The 23,207-nt window shown below is 43.1% G+C and overlaps 1 protein-coding gene across 5 annotated transcripts in view; it reads left to right on the top strand.

Moving 5' to 3' along the window:
• The window catches only part of LOC114603894 (sodium/hydrogen exchanger 9B2-like), a 23,639-nt gene extending 432 nt beyond the window's left edge, over window positions 1-23,207 (top strand). For 2 of the 5 annotated variants that reach the window (XM_077933879.1, XM_077933877.1), the window contains exons 2-12: window positions 5,131-5,228; window positions 6,110-6,251; window positions 7,885-8,055; window positions 9,488-9,630; window positions 10,899-11,026; window positions 11,986-12,161; window positions 15,928-16,034; window positions 17,155-17,304; window positions 18,244-18,352; window positions 19,774-19,910; window positions 20,714-23,207. In XM_077933879.1, the coding sequence (XP_077790005.1) occupies window positions 5,172-5,228; window positions 6,110-6,251; window positions 7,885-8,055; window positions 9,488-9,630; window positions 10,899-11,026; window positions 11,986-12,161; window positions 15,928-16,034; window positions 17,155-17,304; window positions 18,244-18,352; window positions 19,774-19,910; window positions 20,714-20,929 (1,536 nt within the window). In that variant the 5' untranslated portion in view covers window positions 5,131-5,171 and the 3' untranslated portion in view covers window positions 20,930-23,207. Of the gene's footprint in view, window positions 1-812; window positions 2,745-5,130; window positions 5,229-6,109; window positions 6,252-7,884; window positions 8,056-9,487; window positions 9,631-10,898; window positions 11,027-11,985; window positions 12,162-15,927; window positions 16,035-17,154; window positions 17,305-18,243; window positions 18,353-19,773; window positions 19,911-20,713 lie in introns of those variants that run through there. The other 3 variants (XM_077933878.1, XM_028743356.2, XM_077933880.1) reach the window with 3 other exon arrangements.

The raw sequence follows: 23,207 nt of genomic DNA, 5'->3' as shown, positions 1-23,207 counted from the left end.
GAAAAACTGCACAAATGTTCTCAAGAAAAGCCTATGTACTTTGTTTTTTAGATGGTGCAGTGCGTGTGCTGCAGTACGCATCAGAACAGGTATTCCCCATTCTCACACAAGACAGAATGCCATTTCTTGGTACACTTTCAATCTATAGTAAATGTAAGCATTAGTACCAGCAAAAATATGTGGGGGCAAAGTATGGAAGGAGGTAATGCTCTAAGTCAGAGCTTTACAAACCCTGTGCCGCAACATGTTAATGTGTCAGCTGCAGTGTGTAGGTGTATCATGTGAATGCTCCCCGATCTCCTCCCAGGACTGGAAAGAGGTTAGTTTAACCTCTGATTTGCTAGTAAAACTGAATTATTGTGCCGCGAAATGTCTAAAAAGTGTGTTGCCAAAATGAAAAGTTTGGAAACCTCTGTTCTAAGTATTAAAAAAACTGATTGACAGGATTACAAGTCATATAAGGGCAGTGTGGAAGAAAAACCAAGTCTTGATGAGGGCAAAGTCTGCTCAAGACCCCGTTAAGACAAGGCAGTTGCAATGGAGAAGACCTCATCACCAGCCCGACTCTCCTCTGAGCTGATCAGTGGGGTGTTCTGCTGACGTACAGAGCTTAACAGCTTTTATTGGGGTGGCAACGTTCTCACAACCTGATTAATGAGAGACCACAAGTTAGCTTTGAAAGGAAAAGCACAGGAAAACTGCATTTGTGGGTCAAATCCCCTCAATCATTCTATCCTGGAAGACCTGCTCCCTGCCTTGCAGACCTTCTCCCACTTGGCCTGGGAGGGCAGCGCACTGACTCCATCTACAAAAGCTGAAGAGACCAGAGATAGTCTCGATAGTCTCTCAGTTCAGACCCAGGTCATCGAACCTGAGCTTCCACAGCTGCTGGCAGCAGCAGCAGGTATGTTCTCTGCTTATGAGAATATTTTATTCTCTAGCTAATTATGCTGTTCTAAATGGGGATTTTATATTTGGCTTCCTTTAGTGATGTTTTCTTTTGAAATGTTTTAAGATTTATTTTTCTTAACTTTTCTACATTGAATGTGCATTCTGTAGTTGACCACTTTAGCAATGTTTTATTTTGAAATCTTTAAGATAATAGTTTAGTTTCTTGTTGATTATGTTGCTTTGAATGAATACTTTATATTTGACTTACTTTAGTAATGTTTTATTCTGCCTTGTTTTATTCAGTCTTTTAATGTAGGTTGTGAACCACTTTGAGATTTCCCATCCCCCCCCCTTGAAAATATAAAGCGGTATAGAAAAGAAATGAGTAATAATAATAAACATAATAATAATAATGTTCCTTTCACATTTTAATCTTTTAAGCCCCTCACCCTCCTTCATGCTGACACTTTTTTTACACTCTAGGGAGACATGGCCTTAAGATACAAACAGTCTCAGACCTTGCAGACCCCAGACCCATACATTCAGCAAGGACTAATGAAATAAATGGTGTTCTGTGATAGAGATAGATGATAGATAGATAGATAGATATTTGTAAAGATCTGTATTTTGGAAAATATTACTGTTTAAGAGGAAAAATAATTTGCAACAATATAATTTTTACCCTTATGTCTATGTGTATTTGGTATAATATTTTTATAACAACTTTTTATTTGAAGAAGATATGTTTCACATTTTTACAAATTCTGTATTTTATAAACAAAACAAATACCCCACCCCAAAAAATCCTGTTAAGAAAATTCAAAAATACAAAATTACCCAAAATAAACATCCCTTTTCTACCCCTTGACAATCTTGTTCTCTGTTGTAGTCATGTGTTGATGGGACTTGAAGTCCAACAACACCTGGAGTATCTACCCCACATTGACTACCTATCCTATATCACTGGGCAGCACACCTGGAGCCCTCCAGCATTCCCAGGTGAAAATAAGAATGTTCTGCTCTACATCAGTATCACTGCTAGTGAGTTGTATTTATTGATTTAGGGTTTCCCCCCCAGGCTTTAGGGGTATGCATACACCTGCATCCCCCCAGAAAAAAGCACTGTACACACACACACACACACACACACACACACACACACGTGTGTGTGTCCGTCCAATTATATTCTAAGTTTTCAAGTTCTTGATGCAGTTAAGCACTTTGATCGTTAATGACAGCTGGCTTATTTTAGATATAATGTGTAAAACATGCAAACAATTATAGAATATATAGCTTTAGAGCTGGAAAAAAAAGTAGAAACTCAATGTATTGCTGTGTGAAAGTGGCTTCAGATAATCTTCAATGCCCCTTTGTGGGTGCAGCAGTCCAAGCCACCTGCTTGTTGGTTTCCTTTGTAAACAACAAAAAAGCGAATTCCCGCCATGCTCTCCACACAAACAGCTGAGGGGAATGCTCCTCCCGGTTGCCAGTTAGCTTTCTCTCCCGCTGCCTGGCGCTCTTTCTCCAGGCTCTCCTTCCTTCCGGAAGGTCAGGAGCGACCGTTAATCAAGCGGAATGTTGGAGAGGATGGGATTTAATCCACGCCATCTTGGTTTCCATGGCTTGACAGAGGGTTGGGGAAGTCCCTGGAGAGAAATGGTTGCCTCAGAGCCAGCCTGGCAATCTGCCACTGAAACCTAGCTTGAGGGACAGAGGTTGACTCTTCAAGGCTGCCCTCCGGCCTGGCCACTGGAAGGTGTAAATTGGCCTCAGTGGTCACCTATTCTGGGCCCTCTGTCTCCTCTTGCCCTCCATGGGTGAGCAGCGGCTTCTGTGTGACTTTCCAAAGACAGGTAGGGATTTATCTCTGAGGGCCGGCATGTGCGCTTACATTGATCCGCCATTGAACCGGCCCACATTTGTTCAGCCGAGCCTGCTTGAGATGGAAAATGTATTGCAGCTTGGCCCAGTTAATGGTTTCTTAAACCCTACTGGGTTCACTGGAAGTTACTCCCATGTAAGTCAGTGCAGAGGTGACTGAGCGCTACAGCCTGTGCTTTTTTCTGGGGATATGCCGGGGTACACATACCCCTAAACATTTTGTGAATCTAAGTTTAGCCTCATTGAGGGGCAGTATTTCAATATGAGTAGGAAAATGAGAGGATCCCTAAACATTTTTTTAGGAAAAAAGCACTGGCTACAGCCCAATCCCAAGCATGTTTACTTGGAAGTAAGGCCCACTGATTTACACACCCTAGTAAGTGTCTTAAGGGTTGTTGCAGCCTTAGTCTTGGTGAGCAAGTGTTTAGGAGGTGATCTTGATATGAAGCTTTTGAAAAGCTGTTTACAATTTTTATACCCTCTTACCCAGAGTCCATGTTTCCTTTGGAAATGAGGCACAGCGGAGACTGTGGTGTAATTATGATATATGGCTTATTTACACACATACACACACAACCTGAGCCTACGATAGAGAGGTTCAAAACATTGCCCTCCAAGAGCGTCCATTCTCTCCCATTGCTGCAGCCTCTGATTCAAAACAGGCAATTCACATTGTACTCTGGGCCCCTTCTCCAGCTTGCTAAGTGTAACAGACTGACACCTTTTTCACATTGATCACAACACAGCCAACTGAAAGCCTAAAATGTCCTAACAAAAACTCTAGCACTGTCTTCTAATGTTCTCAGAGCTCAGAGAGAGGATCCTTGCATTTGCTGGCTGGCACAGAGTCTCTGCTTTGCTGATAACCCATCTCCCCTTGTTCTCTGCAATTGGCCCATAGGCAATCTTTTGAACACGGGGAGCTGAGTCCAGTTATTAAGGGTCTGGCTTCCAGTTTAACTCTCCAAGCATTGATTAAATTCTAACACTTACTAAATACAAGAGTTGTGGGTGTCTTGCACCTACAAACCCTGGCACCCACAAACTCATGACAATATCAGGGTTGCCATATTTCAAAAAGTGAAAAGCTGGACAGAAAAGTTGTTGAGCTTACGGCTGCAATAGTCCAGATATGCCCAGGAAATTTTGGGCGTATGGCAACCCTAAACAATATACACCAGGGTTGCTAGAGGTGTTCTCATTCTTGCCATAGTTCTAAACAAAGCAAAAACATTTGGCCCCTCCACCTTGCCAACCCACAACTATAACTTTTCATTGATTTTAGCACCCTAAGGTCATCATTGCTGCTGTGGCACTGTGGTCTAAACCACTGAGCCTCTTGGGCTTGCCGATTAGGAGGTTGGTGGTTCAAATCCGCACAACTTATGAGCTCCCGTTGCTCTGTCCCAGCTCCTGCCAACCTAGCAGTTCGAAAGCATGCCAGTGCAAGTAGATAAACAGGTACCACTGTGGTGGGAAGGTAAACAGTGTTTCCATGCGCTCTGGTTTCCGTCACGGTGTTCCATTGCACCAGAAGCGGTTTAGTCATGCTGGTCACATGACCCGGAAAGCTGTCTGTGGACAAATGCCGGCTCCCTTGACCTGAAAGCGAGATCAGCGCCGCACCCCATAGTCACCTTTGACTGGACTTAACTGTCTAGGGGTCCTTTATCTTTTTGCACACATTAGAATTTTAAAGCTCATTCAAAGTACATTCTTTCCCTCAAAGAATTATGGGCACTGCAGTTTACTCCTCAGAGTGTTACAGCACCTCTTAAACTACAGTACCCAGAGTTCTTTGAGGGAAGGAATGTGGTTTAAAGGTATGGTGTACACAGCCTAGAAACTGTATTGGCGTGCTGACTGTGGAGGCTTCCCTCCTCTGCAACCAGCATGGCAGCACAGACTACTAATCTTTTACTAGGTCAGAAAAAAACAAATACTGTACACAGTTTAGTAAATGCTGTGAGTCGATCTGCAAGATTTTGCTAGAGCACTGCACTAGAAAAAAAGAAACCCAAATCCAAATATGTTCTTTCACTCAGTACAAGAGTTCATGCAACTTCAAACACATACTTGATGCTCAGGCAGAAACTGGAGTATTGCTGTGCAACCTGCCTATTGTAGCACTGTATGAACTTGAACAGACATTTGCAAAAGAGCATTGACTGTTTTTCCTTCTACCCTTGGTTCATTGGATCGAAATCCACTGTCATTTAGCAAGTAACCCTGTGGTTGGGAAGCTGAATGTTTAAATATTAATAGAAAGAAATCCCAATGCTGTTGGGAGTGGGGGGAAAACCCATTTAAATCAGGTAGAATATATGGCACCTGAAATACATTTTGTTTAAATCATAGGTTGGTCAGCATGTCGGAGGATGTTGTGAAGAACAGCAAGGATGGGGGGATACTTTGCAAAGACCAATAAGGTTGATTCCGAGCCCGAAATAGCTCAGGTATTTGTCAATTACGTATTTTATAAATATATTGACGGTTTGGGTCAAAAATGACCCCCCCATGAAGTATTTACCTATTTTTTAGTCAAATCGCCAAAAAACAAACCCTGGACATTTTAGCCGCTATCTGACAATTCTGCCAGGATGCCATAGCGAATCCTGGCTATGTCCAGGAAATTCCAGACATACGGCAGCCCTAACTAGTGGAGGCTCTTAATGTGTTTTCGGGTTTCTTTTTGAATATACAGGCTGAGCGTAGGTCAGCTCCACTGAACTGAAATTTCAGCCCTCACGGCATAGGAAAACGGCCAAGTAAACAGCTATTTTCGTGGAGGAGGGTCAAGATATTAACTGATATGCATGAAATTTCAGATATAGCTATATAATCCCTAGTGCAGTAAATAAGAAAAGTAGGCATTTTCAAAAAAAGAGTTTTTTATGAACCACCCTATTGCCCAAGAGAGAGGGAAGTCTACTGCCCTACACCTCTCTAGCTCTCTCTTGCCCCTCTCCAGAAAACCTGTCTGCCTCATTTGGCTCATTTTGCAGGCACACACTGCACACCAAGATTATGTCAGCTGGAACGGGGAAAGGTCTTCCTTTGCCCCATTCAAAAGAACTTTAAGAAGACCCAGTTAGTGGGTGAAATCTCACTAACAAAAGATAGCTGCGCCTGGTAACTTTACAAAGGACAATTAAGGAGTGGTCCTTTTGACGTCATTGACCTTGTGATTTCCAAATCCCGTCTTGTCATGGTATATCCTCAGAAGTACCGTAAGTCCCATTGAGTTGAGTAGCACTTGCTTCTTAGGACTCCGGCATTATTTGGCACGTCAATTGTTGATAATGTGTCATCCTCCGCTCTCCCCGTTTTAAATCAGGAGGAGATTCTTCCTGTAGAAAATGAAGAGGCAGCGTCACTGAAGGATTTTGAACCGCAGGTGGAAGAGGAGCCACCAGGAAAACTGCGGCAAATATGTATTTTCCCTCCACAAGGCATATTTGCTGAAATAGTAACAAATGGTATGCAAAGGGAATACAAAAGGGGAAGCGAATACAGCCACCCTTTAGTTTTCTATTGGCTATAATTGTCTTGGTTTCTTTTTTTTAACCTAATCTTAAGGTCCAGGGTTTTATATTTAAAAAGGTATAATATCAGCTGATCAGTGGTGACTCCCCTTTTGGCAGGGATGGAGAACTCCAGCATGTAACTAATCCCAGAGACTGAAGTCACCGACAATCAGCTGATCCCTTAATTACTGGCTTTTATTCAGACATTACTCTGCTGGCCTATGGAACTGTGAATTCTGCACAGTGTCACAGCTAACAGTACTGGGATTGTTTTCACGGTCTCTGATTTGTGTGGGGATGTTTTACCTTCAACCTCTGATCCACCTCTACAAGGCAGAAACAAACCAGAGGTTTAAGGAAGTTGCAAGGCCAATTATCCCAGGATAATTAATTGTGGGACATCAAGCACCCTTCAGAGGTGAATTGGCAAGAAACATGTAACATATTCTAACATTTTCATGTGTAGTTCTTCAGCAGGTTTGGCTCAGTTAACCTGCCTGGATATGTTTAGCCACGCAGAGCTCTTTGGAGGAAAATCAGAGTGTGATAAATCAAGTAAAACCTTCAGGAGCCTTAACCAAAACCTTCAGAATGCCACTGAAATTCTTTTGTCTGCTAAACAGACAAGATAACTGATATCCCTTCCATTTTGATCCATCAACTCTGCAGTTGATTCCTAACTGTTATTGTTTTAATCATTATTGTAAGCTTTTAAGCCTTGTCTTAATGTTCTCTCTCTTGTAAGTGAACTCCCAAAAGTCTATAATCCTCACTACATTTATGCAGATTTATCTTGAAAGTGGGTCATGACCAAGCACACAAAGAGACACTTTCTCCTGTAATGTGTACAGAATATGACCCAAATAATTTGACCTGCAGAAAACATTATGATTCATGCCTTGCCGCTGAGTGAAATCTCTAAAGATCCTAGATGAAATGGTCACTTAGGGGAAAGTTTTACTATTTATTAATCCGTTTATATTATTTGCAGTGGTTATTCATTGCTTTTGATTTTTGTTGGAGATAGTATTCATTGTCCAGGAATAAAGAAAGAAGGATAAGTATGGAAGCTCCTTTGTGCCATTGGCTCCCTGCAACTTCCATTTTCATTTGCCAGAGCTGTGTAGGAAATGGTTCTAAAATTGCATCTTCACTTTCCAGTGCTCCCATTCTGGTGCAGCGGGAAAGAACAGAAGGGGCTGCCAAGAAAAATCCTCATTCTCAAACAAATAACAGTAACTGGGAGGAGATCTGAAATATCTCTAAAATCTATTTAGATTGCAGAACAACAATAAAAAAGCAATCACGCTCATCTGTGGCCTGGGTTGCATGGTAGCACATTTAGCACCATAGCTGATTTGCAACAGCCCATCATTGTTGACTGCATGACAACAAGCATTTGACAGTAGCTTTAAATAAAGAATCAAATTAAAAGAACATTTTAAAAAACGGCACAGAAAAGTGCATTACTAGCGCAACTTTTGTTTCTTTCATTACTTTAACCAAAAATCAGTTTTCATGAAGCTCTGAAGAACGTAACATGATTTCTGAAGGATGCTAAAGCATTTCTTACCCTGTTTTCCAGTAGCAGCAGCAGCGCTGATCTGGGCTGTTTTCTGGGCTGTTATAGGCAAGGAATGTCTTCCTGGTGGAAATGTCTTTGGACTTTTGTTCCTCTTCTTTTGTTCTTTACTTGGTGGAAAAATTATGGAGTCCATTAGAATACCCGGCTTCCCTCCACTCCCTCGTCTTTTTGGTAAGTATTGCTTTATCAGGTACCGTGCATCATCTTATTTTTACATAGACCTGTTTTTTCCAATATGACAGCAGAGTTGTCCAAATGTCAATTTAGGCTCCCATTTTATTTATGCATCATTTCAAGAGGTTTCCATTGGAGATCAGTCATAGGCTTATTTCCTTCAGGTAACCGAAATGTTTCTAGTATTTCTAGTTTTAAAGAGTTTCTTTGTCTATTTCCCCCCAGTGAGTTAATAGAGGACTCTCAAGTGTAAGCAAGATATACAGCATATTTGCATCACCTTACATACGATCCCATCCAGCCAGAAGAGGAAAAGGTGTCAGTCTTATTAAATCCATTGAATACATGTGCTTAACTACCTCTCAGACTGAGCTGGACTTGGGTCCCTTGTATTTTGGGCAGGAGAGTGACAAAAGACAAGGAGCTGTTTGTTTAAGAAAAGCTGGTTTCTTAATATGCATATGTAAGTTGCTGTTAGGATCTTTCTTTGTATGTTGATGGTCATATACAGTACCTGTTTCATCAAGTATGTAAGTGTATTAGGGGAGTTTGAATTCCAACTGATGCACAGTAGCATCAGTCCCAGGGATCTCTGTGTCTTGTCAAATAGAAAAAGGAAGAATGGCATCTACCAGTCACTGTCAGTTTAAGATGGAAGGCTGTTTTCCTTCTCCATCTGAGACAGCACAGAGTGGTTGGGGCAGAGAGAATCGTATCTGCATGTCGTTGTCTTCTGCGATCGCTCGTAGCTGAGTAAAATTGTCTTCTATAAATACAATTTTCACTGTGAGTCCGCAAGTGACTGTGGAGGCCAATTCTGGATCCCCACGTCCTTCCATAGTGGGGACATAGGTTTCCAGGCAGGAGTTAATCACAGTAGTGAGGGTTTGCCAAGCGTGCCTTCCTCCTAGCACAGTTCTCCCTTTCGTCCCGAGTTTGAGCGTCTTCAATTGGAGCACTCGCAGGCCAGTGTTTCCCAGTTGTGAGTGAGATCTCCATGTAAATATGGATAAGTAGATACTGGTTTTTCAGACTTATGAGCAGCCACAGAAAAGGGCTTGAACAGGATCTGGGCTGCAGTTCTGGAGAAGGGATCTTTTCACCTTTGCCCACAAAACTGTTTCCTTGACTTAAATTTGTGCCGCAGTTGTTACTTGGTACAGATTGGAGAAAAGGCATTCATATGCTGCTCTCTTCCCCAGCTGCCTGCAACTGTTACTGGTTTCCAGCAGATTTAAATTGTGAAAGGGTAGAGGGGAAAGGATTCAACCCCTCTCCCCCAGTGATATAGCCCAGTCCCAGCCCCATTCCATATTGTTATTCTGGCACACGATTTAACACTGCAGCCACTTCGTCCCGTGCTTTCCAAATGTTGCTTGCCGCCTGTGATGTCAACAATGAGTGACATGCCTTTCTCTGTCCCATTTAGGGATGCTGCTCGCTGGGTTTCTCATCAGGAATGTCCCGTACACTAGTAAACTAGTCCAGATCAATGTGAAATGGGGAGCTACCATGCGAAACATTGCCCTCTCAATTATCTTGGCTCTTGCTGGTCTTGGCCTCGACCCACAGGTGAAGTATCAAATGGTCCTTAACACATGCAAAATCTTTATGGACACTGAGATGTGTGGCAAAGAGCTTTCCTGGCGACCACACAAAGCAAAATGAAAGAATGTTGCCCACAGAAAGATTGTTTATTCTTTAAACTCTTCCCAGCTCCAAATATTCACTAGATAATATGCTAGATATAATTTCTCTATCCCACCGCTCTCTAAACATCAGAGACATTTGCAGAACCCAGAAAACAGGGTTGTTACCTAGATGCCAAAACCACAGCTCTTGGATTCAAGCACCATTCTATTTAAATTTTCCATTCCTAAGGAAGAATGAAAACAGATACAGTATTTTTTATTGCGGTTGTAGTGGTATGATTTGGTACAAAAGTATGTTTTTTTTTTGCTTTGGAGCAAGCTCTGGAAAATATTTTGGAACAAGTTTCTTGCAATGCCAATGTACATTGGGGAAAATTCATCTGTGAAGGGCAACCAATTGGCTAGCACCAATCCAACACACTTCTACCCCTAATCTCTGTCACTGTTTTTACATAAGTTTCTGAATTTTTTAAGGTGAAGGCTGAGCATCTTACTGAATACAATGGTACCTCGGGTTAAGAACTTAATTCATTCCGCTTTAGTTAATGGGGCCTCCCGCTGCCGCTGCGCGATTTCTGTTCTCATCCTGAAGCAAAGTTCTTAACCCGAGGTACTATTTCTGGGTTAGCAGAGTCTGTAACCTGAAGCATCTGTAACCCGAGGTACCACTGTATTTTGTTACAGCTCCTGATCCACATACCCTTTTTTATTATTATTAATTACTGTTTTATGTTTTATGAATTACTTCCACTTACGCTCTGCTTGTATATTTGTAAATGAAGGGCATTGCAAGTCTCTAATTCTCTCTCACCCGAAGGGAATTAAAATTAGATAGTGTTGCCTGTGCATGCATTGCTTAAAAAAAGAATGTGGGGGAAACTTACAAGCCCCCTAATTCTTGAAATTAAGGGTGAGACTTACTGCCAACCCAGTATGCAGTTTTCTGGAATGCATATCTGTAATGCACTTTGATGACCTGGGTTCACACTGCAGGAGACGAACTGAAAGGTGTACGTCTATCTTCATCCTAAACACCTTGAATCCACTTCCAATCTCCTATTATAATGCATTGTATTGTCCCATACAATCAAAGCTGAGTACAGCAGAGCAAATCTCAACTGATTTTACGTAACAGTAAAAAAGAAGTTGACAACAGTTTTTTGTTTTTCACTGTGTTTTGTCTTTCAGGCTCTGAATAAGTTGAAAGCGATCTGTTTCAGACTAAGCTTTGGTCCTTGCCTCACGGAAGCCTGTGCAGCAGCTGTCCTGTCTCACTATATCATGAACCTGCCATGGGAATGGGGGTTTATGTTAGGGTAAGAGATAACTCTGCTTTCTCTTGCTTGCAAGCAGTACATATCTTCTAGCAATACCTACAACTGCAACCTTAAACACAGCGCGCAAAGTCCCGAGCCCTGAGGGGATGCATCGTTTGGGTTCTTTAGTGTTATTAATAAGAATATGCAAGCATGGAATCTCTCCCTTCCCCTGCAATCCATTACCAGTCTGGATAATGAAGGTGCTTGCAGCGTTTCATAGAGTGGCAGCACTGAGAAACAGAGAAGACACACTGCCAGGGCTGGGTTTAGGTTTGATGAGGCCCTAAGCTACTGAAGGTAACGGGGCCCTTTATATGTCCAGCTGTCCTTTGTCAACAACAAATTGTCGCTGTTTTTTGTGTTGAATATATGCTATTTGGAAATTTATGGACCTAATAGCAGGCATCCCCAACCTTTGGCCCTCCAGATGTTTTGGACTACAATTCCCATCATCCCTGACCACTGGTCCTTTGCACATGTTGCTATGCAACCAGTCCATGCAGAGTGTAGGCACCCTATATATAGAAATGAGCAAGCCAGTGATGTTTTAGGGAGCAGACTAGCAGGCAGGGCCCATTACTTACATCATAGGAGCCTACACAACACAAAACACTGTTCCTGTATGTAGGTTTTATTTTATTTGTTTTTTATCTTACATTTTGGAAATGTACATCCAGGTTTTTCCCCCCTTTAACTTTTTTTGGGGACCCCCAAGAGAGTGGGGCCCTAAGCTATAGCTTGTTTAGCTTATACGTAAATCCGGCACTGCACACAGCTGTGTCTTGTTTTCCCTTTTTTACAACACGGAGTGCATTGTTGTGATTATAGAGAGAAGGGCAGAGGAGAGACATTTATTTCCAGAAATTTCTGATACATCATCTTCTGTAAAGTTTTATCTGAAGGAAGCAATGCAATGTTCCCTTCTTTCGCCAAGAGCTAATTTTGTGCCCTTTCAGGTTTGTTCTAGGTGCTGTGTCTCCTGCTATTGTTGTCCTTTCATTGCTGATGTTGCAATCCAGAGGATATGGTGTTGATAAAGGCATTCCTACCTTGGTAATAGCTGCTGCCAGCCTGGATGATATCGTGGCCATTACGGGATTCAACACCTTCTTGGGCATGGCCTTTTCCACAGGTACTGGAGCTACTCCCTAGGAATGAAAAGCCACTGCATGGACCCATTAGGAAAAAAGAAACATAGACAGAATTGGGAGGCTGAATGCGGTGCTATTTCTCTTGAGGATGGGAGAAAGCTGACTTGCTTCAGGAAGGCTTCATTGTGATGTGACCTCTTCTCTAACAGAGAATATATGTTGTCAAACAGCTGGGATTGGGAGAAGGGGAATTCCATTCCATTCACGTTAAAGGGGAAATTACTTAATTTGCACTTTCTGAAATGACACACAGACTGCAACTCGGCCATCCTTCAAACTCCACACAGCTATGAATTTTGCAGTGCAGCTTTCCAACTAAGTGCTATGCGTGAAAGAGGTAGCGAAAGCAGCACATCGCACGAGACAGCTGCGCTGAACTTTTCTATTTTATGTGGTAGTTCACTACAGAGATGAGCTTTTTGAAGACCTGTTATTGAGTATCCATCCTGAGTTGTTTGCACAAAGCCTGTGTGGCGGGTATATAGCGTCTGCTGTTTATTAAGCACTCATTTTTATCTCTTCCTGCAGTGGTTATACAATAGCCACTGCTGAGTGAGCACTCATCCTAATTTCTTTGCACAGAGATTATACGACTTCCCATCAACTGATTGTTATCCCAGACTTTTTAGTGTGCTTTCCCATCACTTTGCTTACTACAAAAAGTCTGCTTTAAAAAGTTGGTTTGTTATGTGAAAACCTAAATTTGCAGGTATGAAGTTGAATACATCCCACAGTATAGTGACAGTCTGGAGGGAACCCAGCATTCTGGTTCTGAGCTGAGTTACACCAGCTTTGTCTTTCCTCCTATATTCATCTTTGCACTTTAGAAACTGTAGAACGATCACAGCAGGGAGCGCCATTTCTTTTTTTTCTTTTACTTCTGCTGTGGTACAGTGGCTGCCACCTGCTGGACAAAGAACCAATTGCAACTCCTGCATAGAATCATCAAATCTTAGAGTTGGAAGGGACCCTAAGGGTCATCTAGTCCAGCCCCCAGCAATGCAGGAACCCATACATGACAGTGTGGGAATGTTCTGGGGTGCAGGAGAGGATATATTGACTAATTATATCCTTATCCAACTTGTGCTAACAAGTTCCCAAAATATCAGCAGAGTTTATAAACATTCCCCTTTAAGTTCGCAACGGTAACGTGTGCACAGGTTCACTAGAACCTTTGTAATAATTACTCTGGTACTTTCCCCTTTTGTTCCCTCTTAAAATACAAGACACGACACAGTCTTTATAAAAGTATAAAAGAGTTTACTCACGTTCTGTTCACAATATGATCCCAGAAGGCAGACAGCTTAAAAAGGTTACATACATTCAGAATCTATCTTGTAGCAAGATAGTCCTTTCCTCCTCTCTTGGCTGGGAGCCAAGAGAGCATCCTTAGATGTTGCTTCATCGAAGGAAAATGGCAGAGAGAGAGAGTGGCTGCCTGCCCTGTGCTTTTGTCATTACCTGCACAGGTGAGGCCACACCCACCTCTGGTCACATGCGGAGGAAGTCCGTCCCCAGGAAGTTTACCTGCTTGCTGGACTGACATCCCTCCCCATGTTCTAATATGTACACTCTAGGAATGTTGTCATTGACTGCTCCTGTGTTTACATCCCACAGACAGATGGCCATCCAACCTCTGTTTAAAAACCTCCAAGGAAAGAGAGTCCGCCACCTCTCGTGGGAGTCTGCACAAAGCCTCTCAATTCAGTAGTTGCGTTTTAAAACAAAAACAAAGATCCCTGGAAGACATACTCTTAACTCTGTCTGCTTTCTATCTTGAAAATACTCTTCAGGACATTTCTTCTCTCTGCGCTCATTTCTCCTCTGGTAACTACTGTGAATGCATGACCCGCTGTCTGTCTGCAGACACTGCAGTCGTCTGCAAGGGATTCCACACGACAGGGCTGATGTTGCCAGCCTTCATGTCTCATTTGCAGACATCTTTATAGTGCAGAGTTGGTCCACCAGCAGGCCTGGTGCCTGGAACCAGCTCCCCGAAAAGCACATCCTTGGGGATCCTGCCATCTTCCATTCTGTGTACAGTACCAAGCAAGGTGTAGAGCCATGGCTAGGCAAACTAAGGCCCGGACAGTCCGGGAATCTGAGTGTTTTTACATACGGCCTCGGTCCTGTATAGCTGAAGGAGCGTCTCCACCCCCATCGTTTTGCCCGGACACTGATATCCAGCACCGAGGGCCTTCTGGCGGTCCCCTCATTGCAAGAAGTGAGGTTACAGGGAACCAGACAGAGGGCCTTCTTGGTTGTGGCGCCCGCCCTGTGGAACGCCCTCCCTTCAGATGTGAAGGAAATAAGCAGCTATCTTCTTTTTAAAAGACATCTGAAGGCAGCCCTGTTTAGGGAAGTTTTAAATATTTAATGCTGTATTGTTTTTAACACTTGATTGGAAGCCGCCCAGAGTGGCTGGGGAAACTCAGCCAGATGGGCGGGGTATAAATAATAAATTATTATTATATGAATAGAATGTGCCGTTTTATTTAAAATGCATCTCTGGGTTATTTGTGGGGCATAGGAATTCAATCACTTTCTTTTCTTCAAAATATAGTCCGGCCCCCCACAAGGTCTGAGAGACAGTGGACTGGCCCCCTGCTGGAAAAGTTTGCTGACCCCTGGTGTAGACGCTGCTGAGACAGAAGTGTGAACAAGCTGGGAATGTGGGTTTGAAGTGAATTAAAGCTCTGTTGCCATAGTACAACAACTTCACTTTTTTGAAGGACTTTAGGAATGTGAGGAGGGCAGGAAAGGCACTGAAAAGTGTGGGATGAACTATGTGATTTACCTAACAACCCTCCCCCTTAGAAGAACCGTCTCAACGACCAATTTGCAAGTGGGACTAAAAATAAACTGTGTGGGGAAAAATAATGAGTTAAAGGTTTTATTCTGTGAAAGATTTGGAAAGAAGAGAGGCTCCTTTGTGACGCAGTAAGAAATGTGATCCGACATGGACAGGCAGACCTTTGTTGCATGATATATGGTCTTAGGGAGGGTGAGCCGTAGATCTGTTATCAGGTTGGGATCGTAAACTTGAAAGGGCTATTACACTCCTGGAGAGACTAATTTACGATGCAGCGGGTCTGGAAAGTTAATGAGCGGACATTTAGACTGTATTTCATCGGAATGGAACAAGATGGCGAATGCCTGCTCGAACGGAACGCCTGGACTATTGGATTTATCTAGGAGAGAGCATTATAAGGTCCACACAAAAATATAAATAAGACTGTTTCTTTCAATCCACTTGTGGAGAGAACTCGGAGGTGACCGAAAAGGAAAATGAGTAACGACAAGGAGTTGAGAAGATGGGACTGAAAACATCATTGTAAACATGAAAGCAGCAGAAAGATAGATGATTGGACTCCTGCCGATCACGAAGCATGGGTACCCCCCACAAAAATTTATAATTTGGAAAATATTTGGATTTTATGATGTGTATTGTTATAATTCGGATTAATTGGTATGATATGTTTAATTTGGTAAATGGAAACTTAATAAAAATTATTTAAAAAAGAAAAGACAAGTAAAGTGTGGGATAAACTAATGATTAATGGGAATAATATAACCACTGCTCAAGCAAATAAGGATTAATGCTCATTGCCGTATAACCACAAACAAATTAGAACTCATGCTCAGTAAAGGCCAGACATAATCTATCCCCTGCATAAACTTTATGCAAGCAAAGCAGGAAAATGAAAATCTGTGTTTACACCCTTTTCTTCTGTTGTGTCCAAAAAGGCTCTGTCTTCAAGAGTATCCTCCGTGGTTTAATAGAAGTTGTAATCGGCGCAGGAGCTGGTGGCCTTCTGGGAATTTTTATTTGGTACTTTCCAAGCAAGGATCAGGTAAGAAAGGAAGCTGCTAGAAAGTTTCAGCCTTGCATCTCATCAAGGGGAAGTGGTAAGGGAATGATGCAAAAGACACTATCCATGTCCTAGTTTATAACTGTTGAGAATGTGATCCAGAGATTGTCAGCGTTACAAAATCACTCTTTCCCAAGGATGTGAATCCAGTGTATTTTATTGGCATTCTTTTTCCTGGAGCCAGTAGTGTGTAACTTATGTAGATATCAGATTTTTCACTGTGGCATAGACTGCACAGTGTCTGTGTGGTTGCCAAGAGGCAGAGATGAGTCCGGCTAGTGAAGAGGCAAGGGTGTCCTGCCCCTCCTGCTGTGACAAGCTCTCCCTCCCTAGGGGAGGCATGAAGAGGGCAGAGGAGAACTTAGCTTCACTCAGGCATCGTCTCAGATTGCTTGGGGAAACTCTGGAGAGGAGGGGACCTAGGCAGGGATCTTCAGTCTCAGCAACTGCTTCATGGGGGCAAGACCCACCAGAGATGAGTTGCTGTGCTCATTAGGCCTGACACTATTGTGAAGGTCCTGTTTTTGCTAATAAAGAGTTACTGTAATTCCAACTTGCTCAGTGTGATTTACTGCTGCCTCACTCCTGTCACCACGTTTTAATGGATGCCAGGATGGGATACCCTTTCTCACTCCCTTCTGTTTTAAACAGAGCAGCAGGGAATGATGAAAGTGTATTTTCCCATCATTGATGGGGCAGTGTGCCCATGGCGTTTTGTGGTCTTATCTCTTTTCCTGTTCTTTTGGGTGTGGCAGCCATTTTGTGTTATGCCACGCCCCCATTCGAGCCTTTTGCAACTGGTGCCCCTGGTACTTTCTCAAAATCCCAAAGATGCCCACCGACTCTAAACGTTTGGTGGGCCCAGACTGGGGTAATTTGTTCCCCTTCAGATTTAAACCTGCTGTACATGCAGGAGAAGTTTTTACCTTTGTGGCTCTGTTAGGGGGATGAGGATCTTTCTGCCATTGCTGATCTTGTCCTAAACAGAGGACTCATTTGTAGATTTTAAATTAACATTATGATTCCATCAATTTAGGGCAGTTTCTTAGTAATGCTATAGTAATATTTTAAATATACTTTCTCTTTTCTTCCCTGGTCTTAGGCATATGTTGTGTGGAAGAGAGCATTCTTTCTGTTGGGTCTCTCTGCGTTTACTCTTTTGAGCTGCAAGCATTTTGGCTTTCCTGGATCTGGAGGCCTCTGCACAATTGTCTTGTCATTTCTGGCTGGGCTGAGATGGTCTGTGGAGAAGGTGAGCATTCTGCAAACATAATGTTGTTGTTTAGTTGTTTAATCGTGCCCGACTCTTCGTGACCCCATGGACCAGAGCACACCAAGCACTACTGTTTTCGCAAACATGATAATAATAATAATAATTTTTTATTTTTACCCCGCCCATCTGGCTGGGTTTCCCCAGCCACTCTGGGCGGCTTCCAACAAAGATTAAAAATACATTAAAATATCACACATTAAAAGCTTCCCTGAACAGGGCTGCCTTCAAATGTCTTCTGAATGTCAGGTAGTTGTTTATCTCTTTGACATCTGATGGGAGGACGTTCCATAGGGCAGGCGCCACTACCGAGAAGGCCCTCTGCCTGGTTCCCTGTAGCTTTGCTTCTCACAATGAGGGAACCGCCAGAAGGCCCTTGGCGCTGGACCTCAGCGTCCGGGCCGAACGATGGGGTGGAGACGCTCCTTCAGGTATACTGGACAGAGGCCGTTTAAAGCCGAGAACTCAGGAACAGATTTATGTGAAGGAGAGAACTCAAGTTGGACTGCTTTACAGTAGCACCCTGGGCTCCTTTAGCATCAAGGGCAAGAGAGAAATGTAATACTATGAATGACAACAACTACAACTACACAATAAGCTAGTTATTCAAAGCTTCAACTGAATAGAAGTTTAAAATTTCCAGAAGTTTGGGGAAAATGGATACAAATTGAAAAGTGGTCTCTTAAACAAAATTAATGTTGGACACATTGATTAATTACACGGCTAGTTTGTGGGAGAAAGAATTCCAGAATCCACGGCTGGTCAGCACCTGAATTGATCAGGACCAACCAACATGCTGCAGAATAATATATTATGCTATGTAATTGCTTGTTACATTAAAAATTGTTATATTTTAAAAATCTAATAAAAAAGAATAATACTAGTTCTTGTAACACTTTGTGTTCACTCTTCGTTTTGCAGAAAGCAGTGGAAGAGATTGTTAGAATTGCCTGGCAATTTTTCCAACCCTTTCTGTTTGGTTTAATCGGAGCTGAAATATCCGTTGTCTCTCTTGGACCAAAAATGGTTGGTAAGTCGGCTAACCTGTGCTGGCAGGGGTGCCAACTTGAATAAGACATTGCGGGGGAAGGGGCAGGTAAGTCCCATCCTGCATAATCGATCACATGATGCAACACACACACACAAATCATTTGAATGACAATGGCCATCAAGTTGTGGGGGGCCCGGCCCCCTCAAATATTTTATTAGGGCCTCAGCCTCTAGGAATTGGCTCCTACGCACTGATGAGTGGGGCTATAGTCCCTTAAAAAGGTAAAGGACCCCTGACACTTAAGTCCAGTCACAGACGACTCTGGGGTTGGGGCGCTCATCTCGCTTTACTGGCCGAGGGAGCTGACATTTGTCCGCAGACAGTTTTTCTGGGTCATGTGGCCAGCATGACTAAGCCGCTTCTGGCGAAACCAGAGCAGCACACGGAAATGCTGTTTACCTTCCTGCTGGAGCGGTACCTATTTATCTACTTGCACTCTGACGTGCTTTTGAACTGCTAGGTTGGCAGGAGCTGGGACTGAGCAACGTGAACTCACCCCATTGCGGGGATTTGAACCACTGACCCTATCGGCAAGCCCAAGAGGCTCAATGGTTTAGACCACAGCGCCACCTGCGTCCCTTAGAGGACAGCTAATGGAGCATCTCCTCCAAAGCTGAACAAGCATGCATTTCCATAAGTAGAGGATTGCCCCGGAGAGAAGAGAGCAGAGGGTCAACTGCTGCATCCAAGCCCCTGCTGCTTGTGTGAGCCACAGCAGAAGATGGCAGGCTGTAGAGGCTTCTTGCCCATTTTTCACTGTGGCAGCTTAAATCCTGTAGTGATTTCATGCTCTTTATTGCAGCTTGTGAAACAGTGATTGAATTGCCTCCCAAACCTCAAGCTTTTATATACATTATTTATACAATGAGTCCTGTCTGATTGGCTGATTCTGCTTCCCTCCTGGAGCCTGATTGGTCTTTCCATGCATTCTACCATCCTACCAACCTAATAGGCTGATTAACTTCCTCCTGGAGCCTGATTGGTCTTTTCCTGCAAGCCAACCAGTTGCTGCATTCTAGGATACTACTTGCCTGTTGTTCTGGGATCCAAGCTTAGTACATAACACAGCTCCAGGCTGGTGCAACACAACGGTGGCACTCTCCAATACCATGTGCAGAAGCTGAACCACACAAGCAGCTGAATCTTCTTTTAGCACAGGTGACAGGTCAGTGTCCCTCCAGGGTGTGAGAGCCCCTGGCTAGCTTAGGGGACACAGACAAGTCCAAATGGCCTACACAGTTCTATTCCCTAACATCTTGCAACTGCTCCCCACCATCTCAGTTGGCCACCTTGCTGCTGACGCATCACCCCTGCTTTTGACTTTTGTTCCTAATAAGAGGATGAGGGCTGATCCCCCCCCCCCGAGAGGAATAATGAAGTATGTATCCCTCTGCCTACAGGGTATTGTATGATCACAATGTGTTTGGCTCTCATGATACGGGTTACTGCTACGTTCCTGTTGGTGAGTTTTGCTGGCTTGAACTTCAAAGAGAAAACATTTATCGCGCTGGCATGGATCCCCAAAGCAACTGTCCAGGTAGAGTATGCCTATATAGGAGACCCTGTTTCTTCTGCTGAAAAGATGCTAAATCACCCGCCATGGTGCGCTACTCTAGGTGGGAAAGGCGTATTGCTTTTGACTCTTGCAAGCAACCTGATAATCAGCTTCCTTACTCCATAGGTAAATTTCTTCCTCTGTCTGAAGTGTTTTCTGTCACAGCTCTCTTAGGAGATCACTTTCCCCATGCATGCAGATTTGCCCTCAAAATTGATCTCACTAACAGAAGCCCCTTTTAACTGAAAAATGCATTCCCTTCTGTGGACCCCAAAAGCATTGTTTTTACTTTGGGGAGATGCCATTTTGCTTCCTAATACACAAATTCAGCAACCCAGTGGATTATAATGGTAACAATGTTGATAACTTGACCCATACAGCAGCGACAGCCCTGTCCTCCCATTTTGCAAGTCAGAAGCTGATTATCATTTCACCACAAGCTGGATTGAGCCCCAGGGTCTCCAAATTTAAGAAAGGCCACAGTGAACTGTGATTGTAAGGCTCTTCAAATCTGGCTCCTGTAAGTCCTGAACTGGCCAAATGAAAGAATCCTGCTTGGACTAATATTAATTAGTTAATGAAGTTTATGGAGCGAAAGGGGTTTCCTTTCCCTCGCAACCGCAGCAGCACTGTCTGTTCAGGAAGGCCCCCTCTTATTCTCCAGAAAGGCTTCTTTGTGGGGTGCAGGTAGCTTCAGAGAGGGGGACACGCGGCCAGGAAACTTTCCTTCTGTGAATATAACATATGATCCAATTCAATGTCCTCCCCCCCCCTCTTCCCTGCAGGCTGCAATTGGTTCTGTTGGTTTAGATACAGCCCGAGAGCTGAAGGATCCAGTCCTAGAACATTATGGCCTGACCATCTTGACAATAGCTTTCCTGGCAATCCTGTTCACAGCTCCAACTGGGGCTCTGATCATTGGCCTGACAGGACCCAAACTCCTTCACAAGACTGACATGGGCGATGAAGAAGGTGGAGGGAAAGCAACTTCACCAATATAGGGAAGTGTCAGGGAATACCTAAATCGGAACTCCAGGCTTCCAAGAAATCACAGTGCCCTATAGTGGCATACAGTTGTTTGAAATCCCATGTGGAATGCATTGTAGGTCCTGCTAAAACAGCAACCCAAGTAGAGGAGAATATAGTTACATTAAATCAGCATCCAGGTGTTCCTTCGTCCTTCACACAGGAATTTTGGATGACTGCAGCCACAAGTGGAGTAGATCAGTGGCCTGGTTCAAAGAGACAAATGCCAGCAGGGCGTGAGAAAGCATTTAGGGTGGCTCCATGAAGTGTCACTGGAAGTTTATACGGTGGTCTCAGCAGAAAGACATGCCAGAAGACCAATCCCAGCAGTAAATAATCAAGAGAAAGTTCATAGACTTCACAACTGATGGTCATAGCTCCCAATGGCTTTTCCAGTAGCCAAAGGCAGTTATGTTCTGGCAACAGATGTGCAGTCTTTGGGACCATCCAGGGAGAGTGATGTTTCTTTTCCTATCCTGAATGCTTAAAACAGTGAGGAAAGGGCCCAAAATACAAATATTGTAATGGTGCAGTGGACAGTTGTGGATTTTGCACATGGAACAAAGAAAGTTCATCAAAGTTTGTCCATGTATTAGATACTAATCTGGCTGGTCTGGCATTGCAAAGATTCATATTGTCCGCCATCCTTTCCCCATCTACACGTTATAACGTTAAAACAGCGACAACAACCCAGCGAAAGTAGTAGCTTCAGAGCAATACATCGGCCTCTTTGACCTAATGGGTTGAACTGTATCCAGGAAGAACTGTTGGAGTCTTTTTGGCTTCTTATGAATATACTTGCAGAGGAGAGGAGAGGAGGGCAGCAGGAAATGGCTGCTATTGGATGAAGGATGTGTGATCCTGCTGGGATGAATAACGGAGTATTTTTTAAAGCTTTTACAGTTGCTGGCAATCACGCATATATGTGTGTTCTGTAAAACGAAAGGGTTGCTGAAGTTCCAGAGGATACACAAGTTTTACGACTCAAAAAACTAGATACTAGCAAAAGTTGAGTCAAGAGCTGCACATGAACCTTAGAATGTTGCCTCCAATTTCACAAGTGTGGGGAGTATATTACTTTAAAGATTTCGCATATCCATACATATGTCATTTAGGAAACCCTTTTTTCCATACTCAGTTTCTCCATACCCATGGATATTGCATGGAGTTTTTGGGGTTTTTTTTTTAAAGAGCAACGTTGGGCATGGGTTAGAAAGAAATTGGGGTTTTCTCCAACCCTTGAGACCCAGTGGTGATGAAGTCACTGCTTCATAAGATGCTGCAATTCCTTTGAAAACTATAGAGGGCATTGTACTACCTCAACAAAACTGCTCACAAATACTCCAGTACACCCAGTTTGTTGTTTTTTTTAAAAAAAGGGTGCTGGTTTGTAATGCTCGCAGTTTTTTTGCTGACAGCTTTGTAAAAACAAAACACCAGAGATGCAGATCAGGTGAGTGTGAAAAGCTGTGTTATCTGCATTTTTATCGCTTGTGGCAAAAACAGTGCTTTTAAAACTGTTGTATGGAGGAGTACAGGAGTGTCAAATAGCATAAGAGAGCCCCCTGCATCACATTGCTAATCATATTATTTTAAGGGGAAAGTTTTAAAATGGAACTTTCCCTTATCCCTAGCTTTGATTTCCACTACAAATACTCAAGGGTAATAACATTGGCATAGTATACTTAGAGCTGCCATCTGTTGGGAAAGAGAAACAGAATGCTAAAAAATATGCACTTTATAGCTTTACTGCGATGTTTCACCAGAGGGAGCAAAAGGCTCAGACATGCATTATTTTCCTCCATTTTGGTCTTGGAAGATAGAGTCTGAGTCTTCCCTGCACACTCAGATCTGATTTCTACAATAAGTCTTTTAATGTTCCTTGGGTAGACATAAGAGTTATTTTTTTTACAACAAAGACAAGCGTCCAATAGTCATTTTCTAAAACCAGAGCTGAAAGCCACCTTCTGGCAACCTTTAACTCTGGCAAGGTGTGAAAAGTACTGTGGAATCAGATTGCTGCATCTGGCTGAGGTTCTGCTGTCAGTCGTACAGAAGGCACCATGTCTCTATAGCAAGCTGAACTCAAGACCCTTACTTGAAGTGCCTTCCAGGTGCGAATTCCTGGAATGGCAAATTTGCACCCTTTGCTCAACAACAGCAGCAGTTACAACTGGATTTGCTTTCTTTCTAGTGCATGACCACTTTGATACTGGGAAACGTAAAAAAAAGAAATAAATGTCAATGACTTTA

The sequence above is a fragment of the Podarcis muralis genome, chromosome 9 (genome assembly GCF_964188315.1).
Source record: "Podarcis muralis chromosome 9, rPodMur119.hap1.1, whole genome shotgun sequence".
In the NCBI taxonomy this organism is placed as follows: Eukaryota; Metazoa; Chordata; class Lepidosauria; order Squamata; family Lacertidae; genus Podarcis; species Podarcis muralis.
This window is presented reverse-complemented; position numbering and strand designations above follow the sequence as displayed.